The 24,938-nt window shown below is 47.9% G+C and overlaps 1 protein-coding gene across 1 annotated transcript in view; it reads left to right on the plus strand.

Moving 5' to 3' along the window:
- The window catches only part of LOC146232793 (uncharacterized), a 43,097-nt gene extending 18,616 nt beyond the window's left edge, over positions 1–24,481 (plus strand). The window contains exons 10-24 of the mRNA XM_084690013.1: positions 113–295; positions 1,313–4,161; positions 4,246–4,446; positions 5,113–5,305; positions 5,789–7,410; positions 8,104–8,660; positions 8,979–9,947; positions 10,347–16,579; positions 16,765–16,878; positions 16,982–17,095; positions 19,089–19,247; positions 19,634–19,716; positions 22,000–22,144; positions 22,275–22,457; positions 22,630–24,481. Of these exons, the coding sequence (XP_084546139.1) occupies positions 113–295; positions 1,313–4,161; positions 4,246–4,446; positions 5,113–5,305; positions 5,789–7,410; positions 8,104–8,660; positions 8,979–9,947; positions 10,347–16,579; positions 16,765–16,878; positions 16,982–17,095; positions 19,089–19,247; positions 19,634–19,716; positions 22,000–22,144; positions 22,275–22,457; positions 22,630–22,781 (13,757 nt within the window). The 3' untranslated portion in view covers positions 22,782–24,481. The remainder of the gene's footprint in view (positions 1–112; positions 296–1,312; positions 4,162–4,245; positions 4,447–5,112; positions 5,306–5,788; positions 7,411–8,103; positions 8,661–8,978; positions 9,948–10,346; positions 16,580–16,764; positions 16,879–16,981; positions 17,096–19,088; positions 19,248–19,633; positions 19,717–21,999; positions 22,145–22,274; positions 22,458–22,629) is intronic.
- The last annotated feature ends 457 nt before the right edge of the window (positions 24,482–24,938 follow it).

The following is a 24,938-nucleotide window of genomic DNA, read 5'->3' on the forward strand; positions in this document are numbered from 1 at the left end:
TCTTCAGAGATAGATGTAACTGCAGAGGACTCCACATCAGCCGTCACTCCTGAACCTTCTGAAGGCTCCTTGTCTTTATCTGGAGTTACTAGTTCATCCTTCATTTCTACAGAGGTAATTGAGATGGCCACCACAGCTATGCCAGAAGAAAGGTTTACTGATGAAGAGGTGGACTATGAGAGTTCAAAATCTCCAGCTGTTGTGGAATCTATTCCTGCAACCATCCCTTCTGTTGCCTCCACAGAAACAAGCTCAGTGTTAATACCTACAGATGATGATGGTTCAGGGACCCTGAGTCCTGATATGTTCTCTAAAGATACTGCTACTACCACCATGACTTCCCTACATAGCACAGAGAAACCAGTAACGACAACTGCTTCACATGAAACAGGAACAGCAGACTCATCACAGACTACTGCTACTGGAGCCTCCTCTCTGTACATCACTGAGAAACCTACAACTATGACCCAGGAAACAGCAGAGAGTGAAGCCACAGACAAACCCTCAGTTACTCCTGGAACTGATGTGACAGGAACCAGCTCTACTCTGACATCTACTGATGAGGAGGGTTCAGGACACCTGACCCCTGATATGTTCACTAAAGAGACCTCTGAAACCACAATATCTTCTCTCTACATCACAGAGAAACCAGTAGTGACAACTGCCTCACATGAAACAGGAACAGCAGACTCATCAAAGACTACTGTTACTACACCCTCCTCTCTGTTCAGCACTGAGAAACCAGTAGTGACCACAGCATCACATGAATCTGGAAGAGCAGATATGACAACAACAGCCATTACTGCAGCCTCCTCTCTGTACAGCACGGAGAACCCTACAACTATGACCCATGAAACAGCAGAGAGTGAAGCCACAGACAAACCCTCAGTGACTCCTGAAACTGATGTGTCTGGAACCAGCTTGACTCTGACATCTACAGATGAGGAGGGTTCAGGAGACCTGACCCCTGATATGATAATCCAGACTTCCTCTATTACACCAGCATATTCTCTGTTCAGCACAGAAACACCAAGCGTTGCTACAGTTACTCTCACACCAACTGAGGAGGTGGATGACCTGAAGCTTGAAGCTACCCCTGACCTCATCGAGACAACCTCAACACCAAAGGAGCAATCTACAATCATCACATCTGCTCCTTCAACAGACACAAGCTTACTGTTAATTCCTACAGCATCTTCATCTTCAGAAATAAATGTAACTGCAGAGAATTCCACAACAGCCGTCCCTCCTGAACCTTCTGAAGGCTCTTTGTCTTTATCTGGAGTTACTAGTTCACCCTTCATTTCTACAGAGATAATTAAAATGGCCACCACAGCTATGCCAGAAGAAAGGTTTACTGATGAAGAGGTGGACTATGACAGTTCAAAATCTCCAGCTGTTGTGGAATCTATTCCTGCAACCATCCCTTCTGTTGCCTCCACAGAAACAAGCTCAGTGTTAATACCTACAGATGATGATGTTTCAGGGACCCTGAGTCCTGATATGTTCTCTAAAGATACTGCTACTACCACCATTACTTCCCTACATAGCACAGAGAAACCAGTAATGACAACTGCTTCACATGAAACAGGAACAGCAGACTCATCACAGACTACTGCTACTGGAGCCTCCTCTCTGTTCAGCACTGAGAAACCTACAACTATGACCCATGAAACAGCAGAGATTGAAGCCACAGATAAACCGTCAGTTACTCCTGGAACTGATGTGACAGGAACCAGCTCTACTCTAACATCTACAGATGAGGAGGGTTCAGGAGACCTTACTCCCGATATGTTCACTAAAGAGACCTCTGAAACCACAGTGTCTTCTCTCTACAGCACAGAGAAACCAGTAGTGACAACAGCATCACATGTAACAGAAACAGCAGATTTGACAGCAACAGCCATTACTGCAGCCTCTTCTCTGTACAGCACTGAGAAACCTACAACTATCCCCCAGGAAACAGCAGAGAGTGAAGCCACAGACAAACCGTCAGTGACTCCTGAAACTGATGTGACAGGAACCAGCTCTACTCTAACATCTACAGATGAGGAGGGTTCAGGAGACCTGACCCCTGATATGATAATCCAGACTTCCTCTGTTACACCAGCATCTTCTCTGTTCAGCACAGAAACACCAAGTGTTGCTACAGTTACTGTCAAACCAACTGAGGACGTGGATCCCCTGAAGGTTGAAGCTACCCCTAACCTTATAGAGACAACCTCAACAACTAAGGATGAATCTATAATTATCACATCTGCACCTTCAACAGACACAAGCTCAATATTAATTCCTACAGCATCTTCATCTTCAGAGATAGATGTAACTGCAGAGGACTCCACATCAGCCGTCACTCCTGAACCTTCTGAAGGCTCCTTGTCTTTATCTGGAGTTACTAGTTCACCCTTCATTTCTACAGAGGTCATTAAGATGGCCACCACAGCTTTGCCAGAAGAAAGATTTACTGATGAAGAGGTGGACTATGAGAGTTCAGGAACTCCAGCTGTTGTGGAATCTATCCCTGCATCCATCCCTTCTGTTGCCTCCACAGAAACAAGCTCAGTATTAATACCTACAGATGATGATGTTTCAGGGACCCTGAGTCCTGATATGTTCTCTAAAGATACTGCTACTACCACCATTACTTCCCTACATAGCACAGAGAAACCAGTAACGACAACAGCCTCACATGAAACAGGAACAGCAGACTCATCAAAGTCTACTGCTACTGGAGCCTCCTCTCTGTTCAGCACTGAGAAACCTACAACTATGACCCAGGAAACAGCAAAGAGTGAAGCCACAGACAAACCCTCAGTTACTCCTGGAACTGATGTGACAGGAATCAGCTCTACTCTAACATCTACAGATGAGGAGGGTTCAGGAGACCTGACCCCTGATATGTTCACTAAAGAGACCTCTGAAACCACAGTGTCTTCTCTCTACATCACAGAGAAACCAGTAGTGACAACTGCCTCACATGAAACAGGAACAGCAGACTCATCAAAGACTACTGTTACTACACCCTCCTCTCTGTTCAGCACTGAGAAACCAGTAGTGACCACAGCATCACATGAATCTGGAAAAGCAGATATGACAACAACAGCCATTACTGCAGCCTCCTCTCTGTACAGCACGGAGAACCCTACAACTATGACCCATGAAACAGCAGAGAGTGAAGCCACAGACAAACCCTCAGTGACTCCTGAAACTGATGTGTCCGGAACCAGCTTAACTCTGACATCTACAGATGAGGAGGGTTCAGGAGACCTGACCCCTGATATGATAATTCAGACTTCCTCTATTACACCAGCATCTTCTCTGTTCAGCACAGAAACACCAAGCGTTGCTACAGTTACTCTCAAACCACCTGAGGAGGTGGATGACCTGAAGCTTGAAGCTACCCCTGACCTTATCGAGACAACCTCTACACCTAAGGAGCAATCTACAATCATCACATCTGCTCCTTCAACAGACACAAGCTCACTGTTAATTCCTACAGCATCTTCATCTTCAGAAATAAATGTAACTGCAGAGGACTCCACATCAGCCGTCCCTCCTGAACCTTCTGAAGGCTCCTTGTCTTTATCTGGAGTTACTAGTTCACCCTTCATTTCTACAGAGATAATTAAGATGGCCACCACAGCTATGCCAGAAGAAAGGTTTACTGATGAAGAGGTGGACTATGAGAGTTCAGGAACTCCAGCTGTTGTGGAATCTATTCCTGCATCCATCCCTTCTGTTGCCTCCACAGAAACAAGCTCAGTGTTAATACCTACAGATGATGATGTTTCAGGGACCCTGAGTCCTGATATGTTCTCTAAAGATACTGCTACTACCACCATTACTTCCCTACATAGCACAGAGAAACCAGTAATGACAACTGCTTCACATGAAACAGGAACAGCAGACTCATCACAGACTACTGCTACTGGAGCCTCCTCTCTGTTCAGCACTGAGAAACCTACAACTATGACCCATGAAACAGCAGAGAGTGAAGCCACAGACAAACCCTCAGTTACTCCTGGAACTGATGTGACAGGAACCAGCTCTACTCTAACATCTACAGATGAGGAGGGTTCAGGAGACCTTACTCCCGATATGTTCACTAAAAATACCTCTGAAACCACTATTTCTTCACTCTACAGCACAGAGAAACCAGTAGTGACCACAGTATCACATGAAACTGGAACAGTAGATATGACAGCAACAGCCATTACTGCAGCCTCTTCTCTGTACAGCACTGAGAAACCTACAACTATCACCCAGGAAACAGTGGAGAGTGAAGCCACAGACGAACCATCAGTGACTCCTGGAACTGATGTGACAGGAACCAGCTCAAGTCTGACATCAACAGATGAGGAGGGTTCAGGAGACCTGACCCCTGATATGTTCACTAAAGAGACCTCTGAAACCACAGTGTCTTCTCTCTACAGCACAGAAAAAACAGTAGTAACAACAGCATCACATGAAATTGGAACAATAGATATGAGAACAACAGCCATCACTTCAGTCTCCTCTCTGTTCAGCACTGTGAGTGCCATTACTGAAGACAATGGTTCGGGAGATGAATCTTCCGATTTGTCGACCTTGACCACATTGACCACAATTGCTCCTTTCACGCATGTTACAGAAAAATTCACATCGTCACCAATGGACGTCAGCAACACTTTCACCACCCGTTATACCTCAGCTGGACATGAAGCTTTAGATCACACAACTATATTAGTAAACATGACGGAAACATCTGGGACCACAACTGTCGAGGTTGATCAAACACAAACTCTCCTAGAAAGCTGTGTAAAGGAGGAACTTGTGGAGACAACCACCAAACCACAAGACCTGTCCATTCCAACTACGGATGAGAATGAAACAGAAGAGGCTGAGGACACATCTGGGACAACCGTAACTGATGAAACACCCCAAGACACTCCCACGACATCTACTCAGGCTCTAGAACCTTCCGCGGAACAGACAACCGGGCCAGAAGCCACAGTAACGCCATTCACTGCCTCACTAATGGGTGAAATCTTTACTGAGGATTCAGGCTCGGGTGACCCGACTGATCTCTCCACGACAGTGTCCCCAGAGCACGCTAGTGCACACGCCACACAGGCGACATCTACCTACGTAGACATGGAAGGTTCTGGAGCTTCTACCACAGATGACGACCAGGACACATCTCACCCCGAGGGCTCAGGAGATGAGGGACAATTTGAGAGCACCACTAAACCCAAGGACTCGTTCACAGTGGCCACTGATGAAACCGAAGGGGAGGAGGCCGAAAGCACGTCCAGCCCTGATACTGGTACACGGTTCACCCAGGAACCTACAACCACCCATTTGCCCCAAACAACGAGTATAGATGCATCCAGAGAGGAAGGCAGTGCCGATCTTTCGGAAGAGACTACAGCGGAGACGGACGGAATGGAGGACGAGAGTTCGGGTGATGACACCTCTGAAGTTTCCACACAGCATCTAGTCGCTAGAGCCACCCCTTGGCCAGCCAGCATGGCGTCAACTTCCCATACGGACAGTTTTACAAGCTGGACAGAAAGGCCGTTGGTACCTTCCATTACAGATGAAACCTTCACAGATGACAAGAGCTCAGATGGCCAAACCTCTGAGATTGTCACCCAGACAACCTCTGCGAAGACAGCCTCCTCTCTGTACCGCACTGAGAAACCTACAACTATGACCCAGGAACCAGCAGAGGGTAAAGCCACATACAAACCCTCAAATACTCCTGGAACTGATGTGACAGGATCCAGCTCTACTCTGACATCTACAGATGAGGAGGGTTCAGGAGACCTGACCCCTGATATGTTCACTAAAGAGACCTCTGAAACCACAGTGTCTTCTCTCTACAGCACAGAGAAACCAGTAGTGACCACAGCATCACATGAAACTGGAACAGCAGATTTGACAGCAACAGCCATTACTGCAGCCTCTTCTCTGTACAGCACTGAGAAACCTACAACTATGACCCAGGAAACAGTACAGAGTGAAGCCACAGACAAACCCTCAGTTACTTCAGAAACCACCTCTACTCTGACATCTACAGATGAGGAGGGTTCAGGAGACCTGACCCCTGATATGTTCACTAAAGAGACCTCTGAATCCACAGTGTCTTCTCTCTACAGCACAGAGAATCCAGTAGTGACAACTGCCTCACATAAAACAGGAACAGCAGACTCATCAAAGACTACTGCTACTGCAGCCTCCTCTCTGTACAGTACTGAGAACCCTACAACAAGAACCCATGACTTAGCAGAAGAGAGTTCAGGAGAGCAGACCTCTGATGTGATTACCCAGACTTCCTCTGTGACACCAGCAACGGTTTCTTCTCTTTTCAGCACTGAGAAAACCACCATGATAGTGCATGAAACAACAAAGTCAGACAGCACAGAGGAGTCATCCAGTTCAGAGAGACCATCTGTGACTGACTCTAGCTCAGTCCTCACATCTACAGAGGAAGCGGGTTCAGGCGAACAGACATCAGACATGTTCACTAAAGAGACCTCTGAAACCACTGTATCTTCTCTCTACAGCATAGAGAAACCAGTAGTGACAACAGCATCACATGTAACAGAAACAGCAGACTCATCAAAGACAGCTGTCACTGCAGTCTCTTCTCTGTTCAGCACTGAGAAACCTACAACCATGACCCATGAAACAGCAGAAAGTGAAGCCACAGACAACCCCTCAGTTACTCCTGGAACTGATGTGACAGGAACCAGCTCTACTCTAACATCTACAGATGAGGAGGGTTCAGGAGACCTGACCCCTGATATGTTTACTAAAGAGACCTCTGAAACCACAGTGTCTTCTCTCTACAGCACAGAGAAACCAGTAGTGACAACAGCATCACATGAAACTGGAACAGCAGATTTGACAGCAACAGCCATTACTGCAGCCTCTTCTCTGTACAGCACTGAGAAACCTACAACTATGACCCATGAAACAGTACAGAGTGAAGCCACAGACAAACCCTCAGTGACTCCTGAAACTGATGTGACAGGAACCAGCTCTACTCTAACATCTACAGATGAGGAGGGTTCAGGAGACCTGACCCCTGATATGTTTACTAAAGAGACCTCTGAAACCACAGTGTCTTCTCTCTACAGCACAGAGAAACCAGTAGTGACAACAGCATCACATGAAACTGGAACAGCAGATTTGACAGCAACAGCCATTACTGCAGCCTCTTCTCTGTACAGCACTGAGAAACCTACAACTATGACCCATGAAACAGTACAGAGTGAAGCCACAGACAAACCCTCAGTTACTTCAGAAACCACCTCTACTCTGACATCTACAGATGAGGAGGGTTCAGGAGACCTGACCCCTGATATGTTCACTAAAGAGACCTCTGAAACCACAGTGTCTTCTCTCTACAGCACAGAGAAACCAGTAATGACAACAGCATCACATGTAACAGAAACAGCAGACTCATCAAAGACAGCTGTCACTGCAGTCTCTTCTCTGTTCAGCACTGAGAAACCTACAACCATGACCCATGAAACAGCAGAGAGTGAAGCCACAGACAAACCCTCAGTTAATCCTGGAACTGATTTGACAGGAACCAGCTCTACTCTAACATCTACAGATGAGGAGGGTTCAGGAGACCTGACCCCTAATATGATTATCCAGACTTCCTCTGTTACACCAGCATCTTCTCTGTTCAGCACAGAAACACCAAGTGTTGCTACAGCTACTGTCAAACCAACTGAGGAGGTGGATTATGACAATCCAGATCCCTCCAAGGTTGAAGCAACACCTGAGCTAATGGAGACAACCTCAGCAACTAAGGAGCAATCTACAGTCATCACATCTGCTCCTTCCACAGACACAAGCTTCATACCTACAACTTCGACAGATCCCACAGCACACCGAGATGTTTCTGAAATGAACTCCAGCAAGGCGTCCTCCGAGGAAGTGACTTATGGCGAGGCAACAGGTGAAACGGAATCTTTTGTGTCAGTCACCCCAGGTCGAGATCAGGAAACCTCACAGGAGATTCATGGCAGCCCTCATGCGGAACCAACCACCAGCCCACAGCACATCTCTACACGTGATCCTGCTGATGTCACTGCTCCTCATCAGACAACAATGGGTACACATTTAACTGAGAGCTCAGGAGTCGAGCGCAGAACCATGCAGGACCTCACAACTCACAGGGACCACACGACTGTGAGTTCAGCCAGCGGACGTGTCACGTCGTCTCACGCTTCCGGGACCCCTATGACCACCCCGATCCCTTCGATCATCTACCAGGGAATCACCGACCAGCAGGTTGTGATCATCAACTCGACCAGCAGCCAAGCCGCATCTGATCTCACCGACCATACCCCGACCATGGTTTTGCACAGCACCAAGCCTTCCACCGGCACGGCGATCATCTTCACAGAGGAGGCCAAGAACGAGGAAGAGCTGTTTTCCACTGTCACCAGCACTGTGAGGGAAGGTAGCCTCGCGCCGGAGATGATCACGAAAGACGACATCATCATCGATGCCGACACTGTGTCTGTGGTGCCCTCCTCGCAGCTCTACCCCACAGTCATGACGGAGGAAGCAACTGGCATCCAGGCTGTTACCACGACGCCGAAGACCTTATTTCCTGTGACAGACGAACTGGAAGGTTCAGGGATTGATGACAGTGTGTCTTTCATCCCTGAAACATTTACCGTGTCTACAACACAAAATCCATCAGTCACCAGCTCTGTCCAGACATCTTCAGAATCAAGTTCTTCTGAATCAACATCCTCTGAATCAGTATCCTCAGAATCAACTTCCGAATCAATGTCCTCAGAATCTAGCTCTGGATCCACGAGCAGATCTACAGAAGTGATAGGTCATTCAGCGACAACAGAATCAACCACCCAACCAATGGAGGAAGTTTTCAGTGAATCGTCAAGTTCAGAGACACTGCCATATGTGTCCCAACCCTCTCAATACACAACTATATCCACAATCTCCAGCTCAAAGATAGAGTTTACCACAACACAGAGAGTTTTCTCCACAGAGGAAAAGTCGGCGCAGACAACCAAACCAACCATTCAAACATTAGTTGATGACCCTAATCAAGGCTCTGCAGTAGAGATGTCCAACACTGGAGGTGAAATACCCCAGACTAGCTCTCCTCCCACAAGAACAACCGTTCCTGATGAGTCTGAGGTGACCGATATCATGGTCAAAACCACGCCAGCATCAATGTCCTTAGAGGAAGATGCAACTGCTGAAGACTCAACATTAACCACCACCCCTGAACCTTCTGAAGGCACCTCATCTTTATCTGGTGTCACTATTTCAACCACCTCTGTGGACATCATTTCTTCAGTGGTGATTAAGATGGCCACCACAGCTATGCCACAAGAAACGTTTAGTGATGAGGAGGTGGACTATGAGAGTTCAGGATCTCCAGCTGTTGTGGAATCTATTCCTGCAACCAACCCCTCTTTTGCTTCAACAGAGATAGGCTCAGTGTTAATACCTACAGATGAAACAAGTTCAACTGACCAGATCACTGAGTTCAATGAAAAGACTGCTACTACCACCCTTGCATCCCTATATAGCACAGAAAAACCAGTGGTGACAACAGCATCACATGAAACACAAACAACAGACTCCTCAAGGACTACTGTTACTGCAGCCTCCTCTCTATTCAGCACTGAGAAACCTACAACTCTGAACCATGAAACAGGAAAGAGTGAAGCCACAGACAAACCCTCAGTTACTCCTGGAACTGATATGACAGGAACCAGCTCTACTCTGACATCTACTGATGAGGAGGGTTCAGGAGACCTGACCCCTGATATGTTCACTAAAGAGACCTCTGAATCCACAGTGTCTTCTCTCTACAGCACAGAGAAACCAGTAGTGACAACAGCATCACATGAAACTGGAACAGCAGATATGACAACAACAGCCATTACCGCAGCCTCTTCTCTGTACAGCACTGAGAAACCTACAACAGGAACCCATGAAACAGATGAGGAGAGTTCCGGAAGCCTGAACCCTGACGTTGTCACTGAAGAAGATTTGACTTCCACAGTTTCTCCTTCCCATAGCACAACCATACACACTTCAGTAACAGTAGAAGCATCGTCACTCTTCAGCACTGAACAACCGTCAGTTGCTTCCATCGTATATATTTCAAAGGAGAGCTCTGGTGACCGCACCTCTGATATGTTCAGTAAGACAGTGACGTCAGCAGCCTCCTCTCTCTATAGCACTGAGAAACCTACAGTCAGTCCCAGTGCAGACATTACCATGGAGACTACTGCTACTACGTCAATGATTTTGGGGAGTGACAAGATTTCCGCCAGCACGGTTTCTTCTCTTTTCAGCACTGAGAAAACCACCATCATGCTGCAGGAAACATTAAAGACAGAGAGCGCAGAGGAATTGTCCGGCTCAGAGGGAACGCCTGTGACCGACTCCAGCTCAGTCCTCACACCTACAGAGGAAGATGTTTCAGGAGAACAGACCTCAGAAATGTTCACTAAAGATACTGCCACTACCACCTCTTCTTCCTTGTATAGCACAGAGAAACCAGTAGTGACAACAGTCTCACATGAAACTGGAACAGCAGATATGACAACAACAGCCATTACTGCAGCCTCCTCTCTGTTCAGCACTGAGAAACCTACAACTATGATCCAGGAAACAGCAGAAAGTGAAGCCACAGACAAACCCTCAGTTACTCCTGGAACAGATGTGACAGGAACCAGCTCTACTCTAACATCTACAGATGAGGAGGGTTCAGGAGACCTGACCCCTGATATGATAATCCAGACTTCCTCTGTTACACCAGCATCTTCTCTGTTTAGCACAGAAACACCAAGCGTTGCTACAGCTACTGTCAAACCAACTGAGGATTATGACAGTCCAGATCCCCTGAGGGTTGAAGCCACCCCTGAATTTATAGAGACAACCTCAACAACTAAGGATGAATCTATCACATCTGCTCCTTCCACTGACACAAGTTCAGTGTTAATATCGACGGATGAGGAGGGTTCAGGTGAATTGACCCCTGATATGTTCACTAAAGAGACTTTGGAATCCACTGTCTCTTCTCTTTACAGCACAGAGAAACCAGTAGTGACAACAGCATCACATGGAACAGAAACATCAGACTCGTCAAAGACAGCTGTCACTACAGCTTCCTCTCTGCACAGCACTGAGACACCTACCATTGCTGCCATATCACGCAGCACAGACGAAGTGACTTCAGGCAACCACACCCCTGAAGTCTTCACCAAACAGCCTGTTACAGCAGCCGTGTCCTCTCAGCACGGCACAATCAGTGGTGATGCCGTGTCATCCACTCAGTCATCTGCTACTGGTAGAACAAAGACCGCGACTTCTCCAGCTTCCTCGTTGTACAGCACTGAGGAACCGACGATCGCTCATATTTCAGGCGTCACAGACGAGGAGAGCTCTGGGGCGGGAACACCTGAGTCTTTCGCTCCAACCACAACAGGGACTCCTCCGTTCAGCAGCGAGGAAGGGACGCCAATGACACCGGAAACAGTCCCGTCGAAGACGGACAGCGCGGAGGAATTGTCCAGCTCAGAGGGAACGCCTGTGACCGACTCCAGCTCGGTCCTGACACCTGCAGAAGAGGAGGGTTCAGGAGAACAGACCTCAGACACGGTCACCCCAGAGCCCATCAGCTCTGCAGGGTTGCCATCGCTCAGCAGTGCCACCTCAACCTTGTCGCCTGATATGTCTTCATCGGAGAGTGAAAAGATGACAACTCCCTTTTCCTCTTTGTATGGTACAGGAGCAAGTGAGAACGACTCCTCCCAGCCTCTTTCCTCTCTCCCCTCAACCACCATGGCGCCGTCGCAATCCGATTTCACAGTCCAATTTGTTACTACGTTTGATCCCATACATGACATGACAACCGTTGGGGAATCCTTCGAACAGGCTCGATCGGAGGTCGCCGTCACCGAACACCCTCCGACCAAACTCTCCTCAGAGGAAACAGCCACGATCACGATTAGCCCCATGCTTTCTGTGGAGGAGTCAAGCCAAAGCTCAGAGTCACTACATCCCTCCTCAGTCACCCCAGAGGCTGATAGTGTACTATCCTCTTCAGGGGAGCAGGTTGTGGCCTCCTCTCTGTACAGCACAGAGAAACCAGTGATGACAACAGCCTCACATGAAACAGAAACAGCAGGCTCATCTAAGACAGCTGTCACTGCAGCCTCCTCTCTGTACATCACTGAGAAACCTACAACGATGACCCTGAAAACAGCAGAGAGTGAAGCCACAGACAAACCCTCAGTGACTCCTGAAACTGATGTGTCCGGAACCAGCTCTACTCTGACATCTACAGATGAGGAGGGTTCAGGAGACCTGACCCCTGATATGATTATCCAGACTTCCTCTGTTACACCAGCATCTTCTCTGTTCAGCACAGAAACACCAAGTGTTGCTACAGTTACTGTCAAACCAATTGAGGAGGTGGATCCCCTGAAGGTTGAAGCTACCCCTGACCTTATAGAGACAACCTCAACAGCTAAGGATGAATCTATAATTATCACATCTGCACCTTCCACAGACACAAGTTCCGTGTTAATACCAACATATGAGGGTTCAGAAGACCAGGTTTCTGAAATGTTTACTAAAGATACCTCCACATCCACTGTATCTTCTCTCTACAGCACAGAGAAACCAATAACGACAAAAGAATCACATGTAACAGAAACAGCAGACTCATCAAAAACAGCTGTCACTGCAGTCTTTTCTCTGTTCAGCACTGAGAAACCTACAACTATGAACCAGGAAACAGCAGAGAGTGAAGCCACAGACGAACCCTCAGTTACTCCTGGAACTGATGTGACAGGAACCAGCTCTACTCTAAAATCTACAGATGACGAGGGTTCAGGAGACCTGACCCCTGATATGTTTACTAAAGAGACCTCTGAATCCACAGTGTCTTCTCTCTACAGCACAGAGAAACCAGTAGTGACCACAGTATCACATGAAAGTAGAACAGTAGACATGACAACAACAGCCTTTACTGCAGCCTCCTCTCTGTACAGCACTGAGAAACCAGAAGTGACTACAGCATCACATGTCAGAGAAACAGCAGATTTGTCAAAAACAGCTGTTACTGCTGCAACTTCTATGTACAGCACTGAGAAACCTTCAACAAGAACCCATGACATAGCTGAGGAGAGTTCAGGAGACCAGACCTCTGATATGATTACCCAGACTTTCTCTGTGACACCAGCAACGGTTTCTTCTCTTTTCAGCACTGAGAAAACCACCATGATAGTGCATGAAACATCAAAGTCAGACAGCACAGAGGAGTCATCCAGCTCAGAGAGACCATCTGTGATTGACTCTAGCTCAGTCCTCACATCTACAAAGGAAGAGGATTCAGGAGAACAGACCTCAGACATGTTCACTAAAGAGACCTCTGAAACCACAGTGTCTTCTCTCTACAGCACAGAGAAACCAGTAGTGACAACAGCATCACATGTAACAGAAACAGCAGATTTGACAGCAACAGCCATTACTGCAGCCTCCTCTCTGTACAGCACTAAGAAACCTACAACTATGACCCATGAAACAGTACAGAGTGAAGCCACTGACAAACCCTCAGTTACTCCTGAAACTGACGTGACAGGAACCACCTCTACTCTGACATCTACAGATGAGGAGGGTTCAGGAGACCTGACCCCTGATATAATAATCCAGACTTCCTCTGTTACACCAGCATCTTCTCTGTTCAGCACAGAAACACCAAGCGTAGCTACAGCTACTGTCAAACCAACTGAGGAGGTGGATGCCCTGAAGCTTGAAGATACCCCTAACCTTATCGAGACAACCTCTACACCTAAGGAGCAATCTACAATCATCACATCTGCTCCTTCAACAGACACAAGCTTACTGTTAATTACTACAGCATCTTCATCTTCAGAGATAAATGTAACTGCAGAGGACTCCACGTCAGCCGTCACTCCTGAACCTTCTGAAGGCTCCTTGTCTTTATCTGGAGTAACTAGTTCACCCTTCATGTCTACAGAGGTAATTGAGATGGCCACCACAGCTATGCCAGAAGAAAGGTTTACTGATGAAGAGGTGGACTATGAGAGTCCAGATCTATCCAAGGTTGAAGCAACACCTGAGCTTATGGAGACAACCTCAGCAACTAAGGAGCAATCTACAGTCATCACATCTGCTCCTTCCACAGACACAAGTTCAGTGTTAACACCAACAGATGAGGAGGGTTCAGGAGACCCGACCCCCGACATGTTGACCCAGACTTCCTCGATGACACCAGCATCTTCACTGTCCAGCACAGAAACACCAAGCATAGCTCCAGCTACTATAAAACCAACATACACTGTTTCTCCTTCAGATAGGACAACCACATCCATGTTGTCAAAAACAGACGTGTACAGCACTAAAAAAACAACATTTGACGTGACCGAGGAGAGCTCTGGTGACCACACCTCTGATGTGTTCAGTAAGACAGTGACGTCAGCAGCCTCCTCTCTCTATAGCACTGAGAAACCTACAGTCAGTCCCAGTGCAGACATTACCATGGAGACTACCGCTACTACGTCAATGATTCCTGGGAGTGACAAGATTTCCGCCAGCGCGGTTTCTTCTCTTTTCAGCACTGAGAAAACCACCATCATTCTGCAGGAAACATCAAAGACAGAGAGCGCAGAGGAGTCATCCAGCTCAGAGAGACCATCTGTGACTGAATCCAGCTCAGTCCTCACACCTACAGAGGAAGAGGGTTCAGGAGAACAGACCTCAGACACGGTCACCCCAGAGCCTGTCCGCTCTGCAGGTTTGTCATCATTCAGCAGTACCACCACAACCATATCACCTGAACAAAAAACGGTGGAGAGTCCAGGAGAGAGCGGGTCTGGGACATCAATAGATGACACTGAGGCTGGCTCAGCCCCTTCCTCAACTGAGGAAGACCTCTCAGTCAAACCGACAAGCGAGATTTCCCCAACCGATACATCTGCAACAAAATCTAGTCTCTTGTCCAGCAGTTCACAAAGCACTCAGTCACACCAATCCTCACATTCAGACTCAGTAAGTGATTTCACCACTTCGACACCAGAAACAGATTCAGAAAGTACTGAACCAAGTGTCGACCATGTAGAGGAAACCTCAACCAGTTTGGAAGAGGAGAGTTCTGGAGACTCAACCCCATCAATGGTCACTTCAAGGCCAACTGTGACTCTTTCTCTAAACGTGACCACAAAGGACGAAGGAGTCAGCCCCTCCCAGCCTTCCATCTCATCTTCCCTCTCGACCACAGTGGTACAATCAGACCCTGATGTCCTGATCCAATTTGCCACAACCCTCGCCCCCAAACCAGACCCGATAACACCAAAAGACTCTTTCCAGCAGGCCATGTCTGAGGTGGCCCTCACCCACCGCCCCCACTCTGGCCTCTCTGAAGAATCTGCCATGGTCACAACCAGGCCAATGGTTCCTGACGGGGAGAACAGCGAGGCAGGCCACACGACAGATCAAAGCTCAGGATCGCCTACCGTTTCCTATGTTACTCCAAAGACTGGTGCTGCGTCATCCACTTCACAGGAAGAGGGACAGGTTGAGGGTTCAGGGCGAGAACCCACTGTTGAAGCAGCTGTCAGCGGTGTTGAAAGTCTCTCAAACAAAGACGAAGAAGAGGGAGAAACTGATGCAGTCGCGTCTCCGGTGGAAGCGGCTTCTCAAAGCCCGCCATCCTCCGCGCCTGAAACGGATGAAAATGTGGATTATGACTCCATCTCAACCCCGGCACTTGTAGAATCGAAGCCGGCATCCTCGCCTGAAACGCCCACGGAGGAGGTTTCTGCTGTGACTCAATCTGCCACGTCAGAGAGCAGCTCCCCGAGTAGCACAGAGGACGTGACCTCACCCTCTGTTGCTGCTCAAACCGCACGCGACGGAGCCGTCTCTATCCTGCCTACCATCTCGACATCAGCCGTTGAAACATCCTCTTGGACTTCAGAGAGCGTCACCGAAAGCAGCCACGCAGAAGAAAGGGTGACAGGGGTGGGGCCAGACAGTGACAAATCAGAGCAGGCTACCACGGTGCTGTCACCTGCGACCACGACCCTGGGTATTGACACGGTGACCTCCAGCTCTGAGAGCCTCTCACATGAGACACCAAAGAGTGACAGCAGGCAAGAAACGACCCCATCATCAGCCGGGATTCAGATCGCCACCACCCCAACGGACCTTCAGTCCCCAGACACACGGGTGGAACCTGCCAGCCCTGAAAGCTCCTCAGAGAGACAGGAAGCGGCTGGCCAAATTGAGGAAGTTGTCACTCCAGCCAAGGGAGCACCGATGTGGGAGGAGCCAGAGCCTACTACTTCATCACCAGCTGAGACACAGAGCCTGGCTGAGTCTGAAACTTTGGTCCACACCACTCCCTCACCTTTCTCTGATGAGGTGGAGACCGTGGACTATGGCAACACACTTCTCGAGGGCGAGCCTCCTATCGTAGGAGCGGAAGCAACAACCTCAGCTGAAATAGGACTGGATTTGGGACACACTATCATCGGCGAGACAGTTGAGATTGCAGGTGTGTATTTTCTTAAACACAATCAAAAAAAGATGCTAAGTGTGTCATGTTTCGTGTAGTATACAGTATATTTATATATATTCAAATATTACAGGACCGAAATGCACACTTTGGTGTAACTTAACATAACCAGCCAATGAAATATGTGTGTGGTTTCCTCCGTCTCTTTCTGGTTGAAACCTCAGGTATCCACACATGCTCCCAGAACGTCTGTCTGAACGGCGGCTCGTGCCGTCGCAGTGGAAGCGTCTCCTCCTGCAGCTGTGCCCCAGGCTACAGCGGAGACCTATGTGAAACAGGTAACTGACATCCCACCCTCTCCGTAGCCTCGTCGCCCAGGCGTTGCTCGCGGACGCCTTTCCAGACTTTTCACCCTCTCCTCTGTTTTTCGCCTCTGCTCAGACATCGACGAGTGCCACTCCAACCCCTGTCGCAATGGAGGAACCTGCCTGGACGGTCTGAGTTCCTTCACTTGTGTGTGTCTGCCGAGCTACTCTGGGCTGTACTGTGAAGAGGGTAAGCTTCCCAACTGAACTGCTTGCTCATCGTGCATCCTTAGATATCCGTCCACTCTGATGTGAAGTAAACACCGGCCATGTCCTTAGCAACATAGAAGAGAGAGAGTGAAAGAAAGAAAAGAAAAAGAGAGGCAGGGGTGGAAAGGAGAGTTTGATTCGTGGAAGGCGGAGTCGATCTGGTTAAGTGTTTGATGTTTGACAGGATGTTAAGATAATGTTGTTCTTTGGAAAATAAAGCTGGTCTGAGTCACTCAGACATCCGATACACAGTAGACAAATACCTCGTTGCATCCCATCTCGCAGTCTCCTAACCTCACACGCAGATGGCGCGTGAGTCACAAACATCGTCTTTATTGCATCAGGATGCCTGCCACTGACAGACTTCAGTGTTGCCGCGAGGTAGTCACGCTGTCAGCAGGGGGAGTCTTGATAAAGATATTTGCAGATAACCTCGAGAGCCTCGGGCACCAGACTCCACTAGACTCAGACAGTCCAGTCCCAGCTTCAGGTGTCTGACAAACACAAACCGCTTCCATGGAGCAGACATGGGGTGCACGCTCATGACGGAGGTGCGATGAGTCACAACTTCCGACAAAACCCTTGTTCTTCTGGAGAACTCTCCCAATAGTCACTTATTGTTTTCGTCAAGAGAAACGTTACCATGGGATATTTATCAACAGTGACGGATGGAAGCACTTTGACGTTTTCGTAGGCAGTCTCTCGTTCCCCCTGTGACACTGCACCGCCCATTCTCCGTCACCGCTTGGTCCAGCCGGGTCACCGTCCTCTGCCTTCAGTGCTTCCTCCCCAACGATAAGCGCAACCTGAATGTTGCTGTCGTCAGTCACGAGTGAGTCAGAGCCAGTAACCCTTGATGCTGAGTCACAGCTGTTTTCTCAGGCTGTCCTGCCATAAGAGAAATTAGCAGCTTAAGGGAGGACAAGCAGAGAGCAGGCCAAGATGTCCGCCTTCTGTTTGGTCTTAGTGGGCTTCACAGCTGGAGGGTGGGGCATGTCGTGTCATGACATAGATCTGTCACAAGGCAAAAGCCTTGGCCACATACACACACTGATTTTACTGAATAAATGAATGCTACAAGTTAAAAAAAAAGTAGGCTCAGTAAGTGACAACTGCAATTTTTTTGATTTTGCTTTTGATTTTGCTTGTGTAATGCTTTACATTGTGACCAAAGTATGCGAAACCACAATGATAGATCACTTACGGTAGGAAAGCCTTGCTCCAGAAAATGTGCAAGGCCTCATGATTTGACCTATATTTACCTGAACCAAAACACATGGGTGAACATTTACAGAGGTTTTCCACTCTCAATACGAGCATAAAGAGCACAGAAAAGGAGTAATTGTACAGTAGACAAAGTGCATAGTGTGTTACACCTCCCTCCTGTTACGTGTGACTCCCCCTCCACCTCAACCCCTTGCCACCCTCCTCCTTCCACCCCCTGCCCCTTAGGGGTGTCGGGGATAGGGGGCTTAGGTGGTGACCTGTGGGCACCCATCTCTTTGTTCTGGACCTCCTGATTACAGAGGCCATTCAGTGACAGCAACATCCCCCCCGGGGCTCAAGATAACCTTATTAAGACACACACATACCCCCCTCTGTGCCCCCTAATTCTCTCCTGTACCTAACTGGTGGAAGGTGGAGGATAAGAAGGAATTGTAGATAACAACACAGATAGTTAAGTTCTTACTGGTGTTGGAGAGATTAGGGCAACATATAATCACCTCTAACAAGACTGATTGGTGGGAGGGATGAGATGTTTACTGTGTGGGCCAATAGAAAAATTGAGAAAAGGAATTGTAAATAATCCAGATTGCTAAATTAGAATCCAACAAACTACATTGTTACCTATATTTACTGTATGGTGACTACAGTTTACTGTACAAACTGTCTTTCTGTTTGAATATGTTTGGGGTAGTGTCCTGATTCCAGTCCAAGCATACGGTCTCAAACCCTGGTCTCTCTCTCCGCAGACACGGAAATGTGTGACTATGGCTGGCACAAGTTCCAGGGCCACTGCTACAAGTATGTACCTCAGAGGAGGAACTGGGACATGGCAGAGAGAGAGTGTCGGCTTCAGGGGGCTCACCTCACCAGCATCACCACCCACGAGGAGCAGCAGTTTGTCAACCGTGAGTGTGTTCCTCCACGCACCGATCCCATCTAGGTTGACTCGACACATACTCAACTTATAACGCGCCTCGTTCTTTAAGAAAGATAATACATCCAATGTGCCACGGCGCTATAGCTAAGGGTGGGTTTCATCCGATCTCAGGAGTCGAGCTGAAGTGTATTTTCCGGCTGGTTTGCCCTGTTAATGGAATAGACGGCCGGCTTTTGGGGCGGAGAGGGAAAGAGAGAGAGAAAGTTGAAAGCAGGCAGGCAGAAACAGGAAGAGTGAGGCTGGCATTGAAAAATGTCCCTCTCTCCGAAAGTAGGGGATTGGTGGAGATCCTAATAAGCAAGTTGAACCATTCACTCATCGACCATTTGTGTTTCATTCTGTGATGTGGGGCAGGTCTTGGACAGGACTACCAGTGGATTGGCCTGAATGACAAGATGTACGAGAATGACTTTCGCTGGACTGATGGAAGCTCTATGGTAAGCTCATTCCCACACAAACATGGAATGGATCAATCTAAATATTTGGAATGGCGCTGACAACCCAAACACAGTCATCTGGGATGCTGGACATTTTGCTGTCACTTTCTCATGACGTACTCTGCCCTCTTCACCCTGCTGGAATCTGCTATGAAGCGCCTAGCCTGTATGTGCAGTCAGTGGTGGTTCCGATAACACAGATCTCTTTGAAATTAGCCACAGACAGCATCATCTAGAGCAACCCTATCACTGGCATTAGCACAGTCATGTCGTGCGAGCTGCTGTTTCTTTTTAAAGATATTTTTTGGGGGGCCTTTAGTGGAAAGATAGAGAAGATAGTTAGTGGAAAGATAGAGAAGATAGTTAGTGGAAAGATAGACAGCAAATGTCGAGGCAGAGACAGCAGGGAAGACATGCATAAATGGCCCGAGCCAGAATCAAACCCGGTCGCCTGAGTTAGGGTGAGTCGAGCTGCCCTGAGCTACTGTTTCTGTGTGAGTGAGTGTGTGTGTGCTGTGCGTGCGTGCGTACGTCTGAGTAAACACAGGTGTCCCGAGAGTATGTGTCCATCTCATCACAGAAGTGGCGGCGTCTTGCTCTGTTTGTTTGTGCGGAGTGGAAGCTGACTGATGACCCCCCCCACCCCCACCCCCCACAACCACACCATATCTAGACAGGAAAGTGGCTAATTGCTACGTCCAGCCACGCCGCTCAGTCTTCACTTCAAACGTTAAGAGGGAGGAAGGGGTGGGGGGGGGGGTGGGGGGATGGAAGACAAAGAGGGCCTGGGGGGTTAGGAGAGAGACCCCCTCCCCCCCACCTGTACCTTATCAGATGGGAGTGAAGGCGTGGGTGACGCTTTGTGGCAGGGCTCTGACAGGTGGAGACAGGTAAACCCTCCCCCCCCCCCACCACCACCACCATCTCCCTCTTTCCTCAAGTAGCCCAGCAGGCAGCCCGGCACTGTGGGGTCGGCCCACCACCAGCCTGTCACACAGATGGACAGCACCTGTGCTGGGCCACAGACAGGCAAGAAGAGGGGGGGGGGCGGGGAGGGGGGGGTCTGTCTGGGTGGTCAACTGCTGAAGATATAACTGGGTTGACTCGAATACCAATATATTCTCTCATTTTGAACTCATGGCTTTATATTACGTGAGCAAAAAAAGTTTTCAAACCTTTCGCTTTTGACTGTGTGTATGTGTGTGTGTGTGTGTGCGTTGGTAGGAGTCTGTGTGTTTGTGGGAGTGTGTGTGTGTCTGGGTGTGTGTGCATGCTTGAAGGAGTGTGTGTATGTTTATAGGACTGTGGGTGCATGTGTCTGGATGTGTGTGTGTGTGTGTGCAAGTTTGTAGGACTGTGTGTGTGCGCATGGTCTCACTGGGCGGCAGTGGGGGCCGGAGGGGGCGGGGGGGGGGGGGGTTGCGGTGTAACTCGTTAGTAACCTCTCACTCAACCAAGCAGGAAGCCACAGTGATGTTTGCTGACCATAATAACAGGCTACCAGAGCCCGAGGGCAGGAAGGGGGGGGGGGGGGGGAGCGGGGGGGTCACGGCTTTGAAGATAACGTTTGAACCCGGAGCCTCGCCGAAAGACTGTAGGCGCGATCAATGCTGCGCCGCATTCCACCCTGGTGCGGCAGCTGTGTCTACACAGTGTGTGTGTGTGTTCAGAGATTAGCCATGTTCAATTAGAGTGACACGCGTGATGTCATGTTGTCTACATGATGTCATCACATAGCACCACACAGGCCCTTGGCTGTGGCTGGCTGTGAACCCTGACTGATGATGCTAAGGTGTTACTAAGCGGTAGCTAAAAGAAGTGAAAGAGAAAGAAGGGCCAACTTCAGTGGTCGTGAAGTATTTTTCCCCGTTTGTGTTTGCTCTGCTACGGGAATTGAGTTGTGGTCGGACACAGGGAAATGGCTCCCTCCTGTGGGCAGTCTGAGAATCGTCTTCACCTGAGACCGTTGGCACGTCTTCCATCTCCGAGGACCTCTGGCTGTTTTTACCTTTCTCCTCTCACAGCTGCTCAGGCAAGCCAGTCACACAGGAGCGGTAATAATACACGTAGTGTGAAGATGACCTTTGCCCTCAAGGTGGCCAGAGTCTGGGAGGGTCGATCTTATCAGCTGTGCTAACTATACACCGCGAAGAATGGTTCCTTTCAGGGGCCATTGTGCATCTGATGACAGAAACGGCGATACAGATGGAAATAGCAATGGTGATAATTGTCTTTTTATTTGTATTTTTTTTACATGGAGTCTTCTGTGTCTTTCCCTCTCAGCAATACGAGAACTGGAGACCCAACCAACCCGACAGTTTCTTCTCCTCGGGCGAGGACTGCGTGGTGATGATCTGGCACGAGGACGGCCAGTGGAACGACGTCCCCTGCAACTACCACCTCACCTTCACCTGCAAGAAAGGCACAGGTAACCCCCCCCGCCCCGCCTCGCCGCTCGGGCTATCCGCATAAGAGGCAGGGAGGAACGGAAAGAAAGGAAAATGGTGTTTGGAAAACGACTGTGATTGCGACTCACCTCCTCGTCTCTCGTCCCCCAGTGGCCTGCAGCCAGCCCCCCCTGGTGGAGAACGCCCGCACCTTCGGCAGGAAGCGGGAGCGCTACGAGATCAACGCGCTGGTGAGGTACCAGTGTCGTCTCGGCTTCATCCAGAGGCACGTGCCGACCATTCGTTGCCGGGGAGATGGCCGATGGGACGTCCCCAAGATCGCCTGCATTAGTCGTAAGTTTGCCAAAAGCACCAATTTGGGCCTTCGCTGGGCAATATTTGGATTATGTTGGTGGCGGTCCACCAACAGTACCTTTGCTTGATTTAGTTAAGTTCAGCCATCACATGAAGCTGAACTCCTAAACGATTAGTTTTAATCACCGCTTTGTCTTGTCTTTCCCCCCAGCCTCCAGCTACCAGAAGGTGTTCACCAGGAAGCAGCAGGTCAACACCCTGTACACCCTCAACAATCTGATAAGGCGCTCGGAGGGAACGGCCCTGCATCGCCATCGTCACCGAGGACGGCGAGAGAGGACGGAGGAGAGGCGGAGGCAGTGATTGAGACAGATCCCTACGCCGTAGGAAAGCATGACTGTCCCATTGGGGGGGGGGGAGGAAACCAGGAAGAAAACAAAGACATTTCAAAGGATTTCGCTTTTTTTTTTTTTGAGACACGGAAACAGGAAAACGTTTCAAGTGCCTTCTTGAAAAACATGCTGTTTTTAAGATTTTTTCTTATAAAGGGACACTGTTTTTACACCAATCTGGACACCTTCCGCTGGCTTCTGGACACAAGGGAAGAACGAACCTGTGTCTGCAGAAGTACTTGAACTTTGAAGCAAGTAGAGAACTCTTTGACCATTGTACGTTTGTGCCTTTGTGCAGGACTGTGCAATCTTTGAAGCGTGTTGATGATGTCAAGGGCGAGAAAGAAACATGCATTCACACGTTTTCGTGAAATGATAGCGCTTAAGGTCAATCCAAAAACAAATCCGTACAGCAGAACATGTGCACGTCATGTCAATCGAATGCATGTCCTGTTTGTAATACATATCTCAGACATCGTGCTTTCTTTTAGCACTTCAACAGAAGCATAATGGTTAATAGGACAACTATTATACTGTAACCATTGGTGGCCTTCCTACCGACATTTTATATGATAAGGACAATAATTGCCAAGTTCTCACTCTTTTTGTTCTTATGGAACATGGCCTTTAGACATCTGCTTCAAATTAAAGTGTTGCCACAGTGTTTGTATCTGCTCTTCTCTCTTCATGCCATGACATGTTTTGCTGAGATGAATAAAACGTTGTTCGGTCTATATTTTATGGAGAGGATGTTTCATGTGACAATTATGTGTTACTGTTTGTGCACATGCATTTTAGACTTTTCTCCGACATGGTACACCACTTGACTGAAGGCCATTGCCTTTCTGAGTGTCGACCTTTGGGGCCTTAAGCCGTTCATTGAAGTAAAGCCATAGACAAATACTTTATTTGGTTTTGTAAAAGAAAGAAAGGTTGTTTTATTTTGTTTATTTTTTATTGACAACTCGTAAGGTTGTGTTTGACATTACAAACCAATGTTCAGTTTGGTCTTTTCCAGCTTACAGTCAGAGTGCTGTCTCCTCAGAGATACAGTGTCTCCTTGCTTTACGCCTCTATGTGTGGTATGGTGTTGCCTTAAGTCAATGTAAAACTACGATTGAGAGAATGTATTTTTGTGAAACAACTCAAAGAAGACTTGAACACGATGCCTGTATACCAGAGATGCAAATAATTTATTTTTCAAAGCTGCTCCTCATCCTCTATCGATGAATGCTTTCAAAGTATTCTTGCAATGCAATGATGTGGCCCAGTTTTGGTCTCCATACATTGTTGGTGTGCTTGTGCTTTCCTGGAGACAGATGACTTCCCAGTTTGTATTCACTGTTATGAAGGTAGTCTTTTATTTCGAGCTACATTAGAGGCCTTTTTTATATGACTTTAGGGGTCAGCTGTGGACCAAAGAGTATTAATGGCTCCTGACACATACGTAAGCCTGGTTATATGATAATAGTGCTATTTCTGCTCAATACAATTGTACACGTGTGAAAAATCATCCATTTGTGGAGTCCCCTGTAGTTGTTTCCCTAAGACACATTTGTGTGTGTATGTTTTGTTTTGTCTGGCTGTTTTGTTTCAGCATTAAAATGCACATAATAACATCTAATATTTATGGTATAACATTTATTTTATAATGTGAATGTCTGGGATGTTTTGTGAAAGAACTGTTTCATGAAAACAGACTGCTTTAATAAAAACAGCATTTTCTTATTGTATTTCACCTATTTATTTCATGTATATGTTTATTTTGTCTCTTGTTTGGTCAAAAAACATGAATTAAGCCTTGCTCTTTAACTGTGTCGAGTGGTGATTGCCTTTGTTTGTCAGTAGTACAGTTGTGTCACCAGCAGATAGAGCTATGACACTAATGACTACCCATGACAACCAATAGTCTAATTTTGTTTAGCTGAGTTAGTTATAATGTTGTAGACTCAATGGTATTATTTAACCCATGTTAGAATGGCTTTCTTCTGTAGAAATAACAGTATTATAGCATAGTATGTAGACTGACTAAGTCTCTTAGGACTCCTGTTAAATGTGCCTAAAGAATCCTAAACAGCATACCCAAAGTAAATTGACAGCTGTTTTTGAACTATTTGGAGTAAATGCA

The sequence above is a fragment of the Hypomesus nipponensis genome, chromosome 24 (assembly GCF_054491055.1).
Source record: "Hypomesus nipponensis isolate SF chromosome 24, ASM5449105v1, whole genome shotgun sequence".
Classification (NCBI taxonomy): Eukaryota; Metazoa; Chordata; class Actinopteri; order Osmeriformes; family Osmeridae; genus Hypomesus; species Hypomesus nipponensis.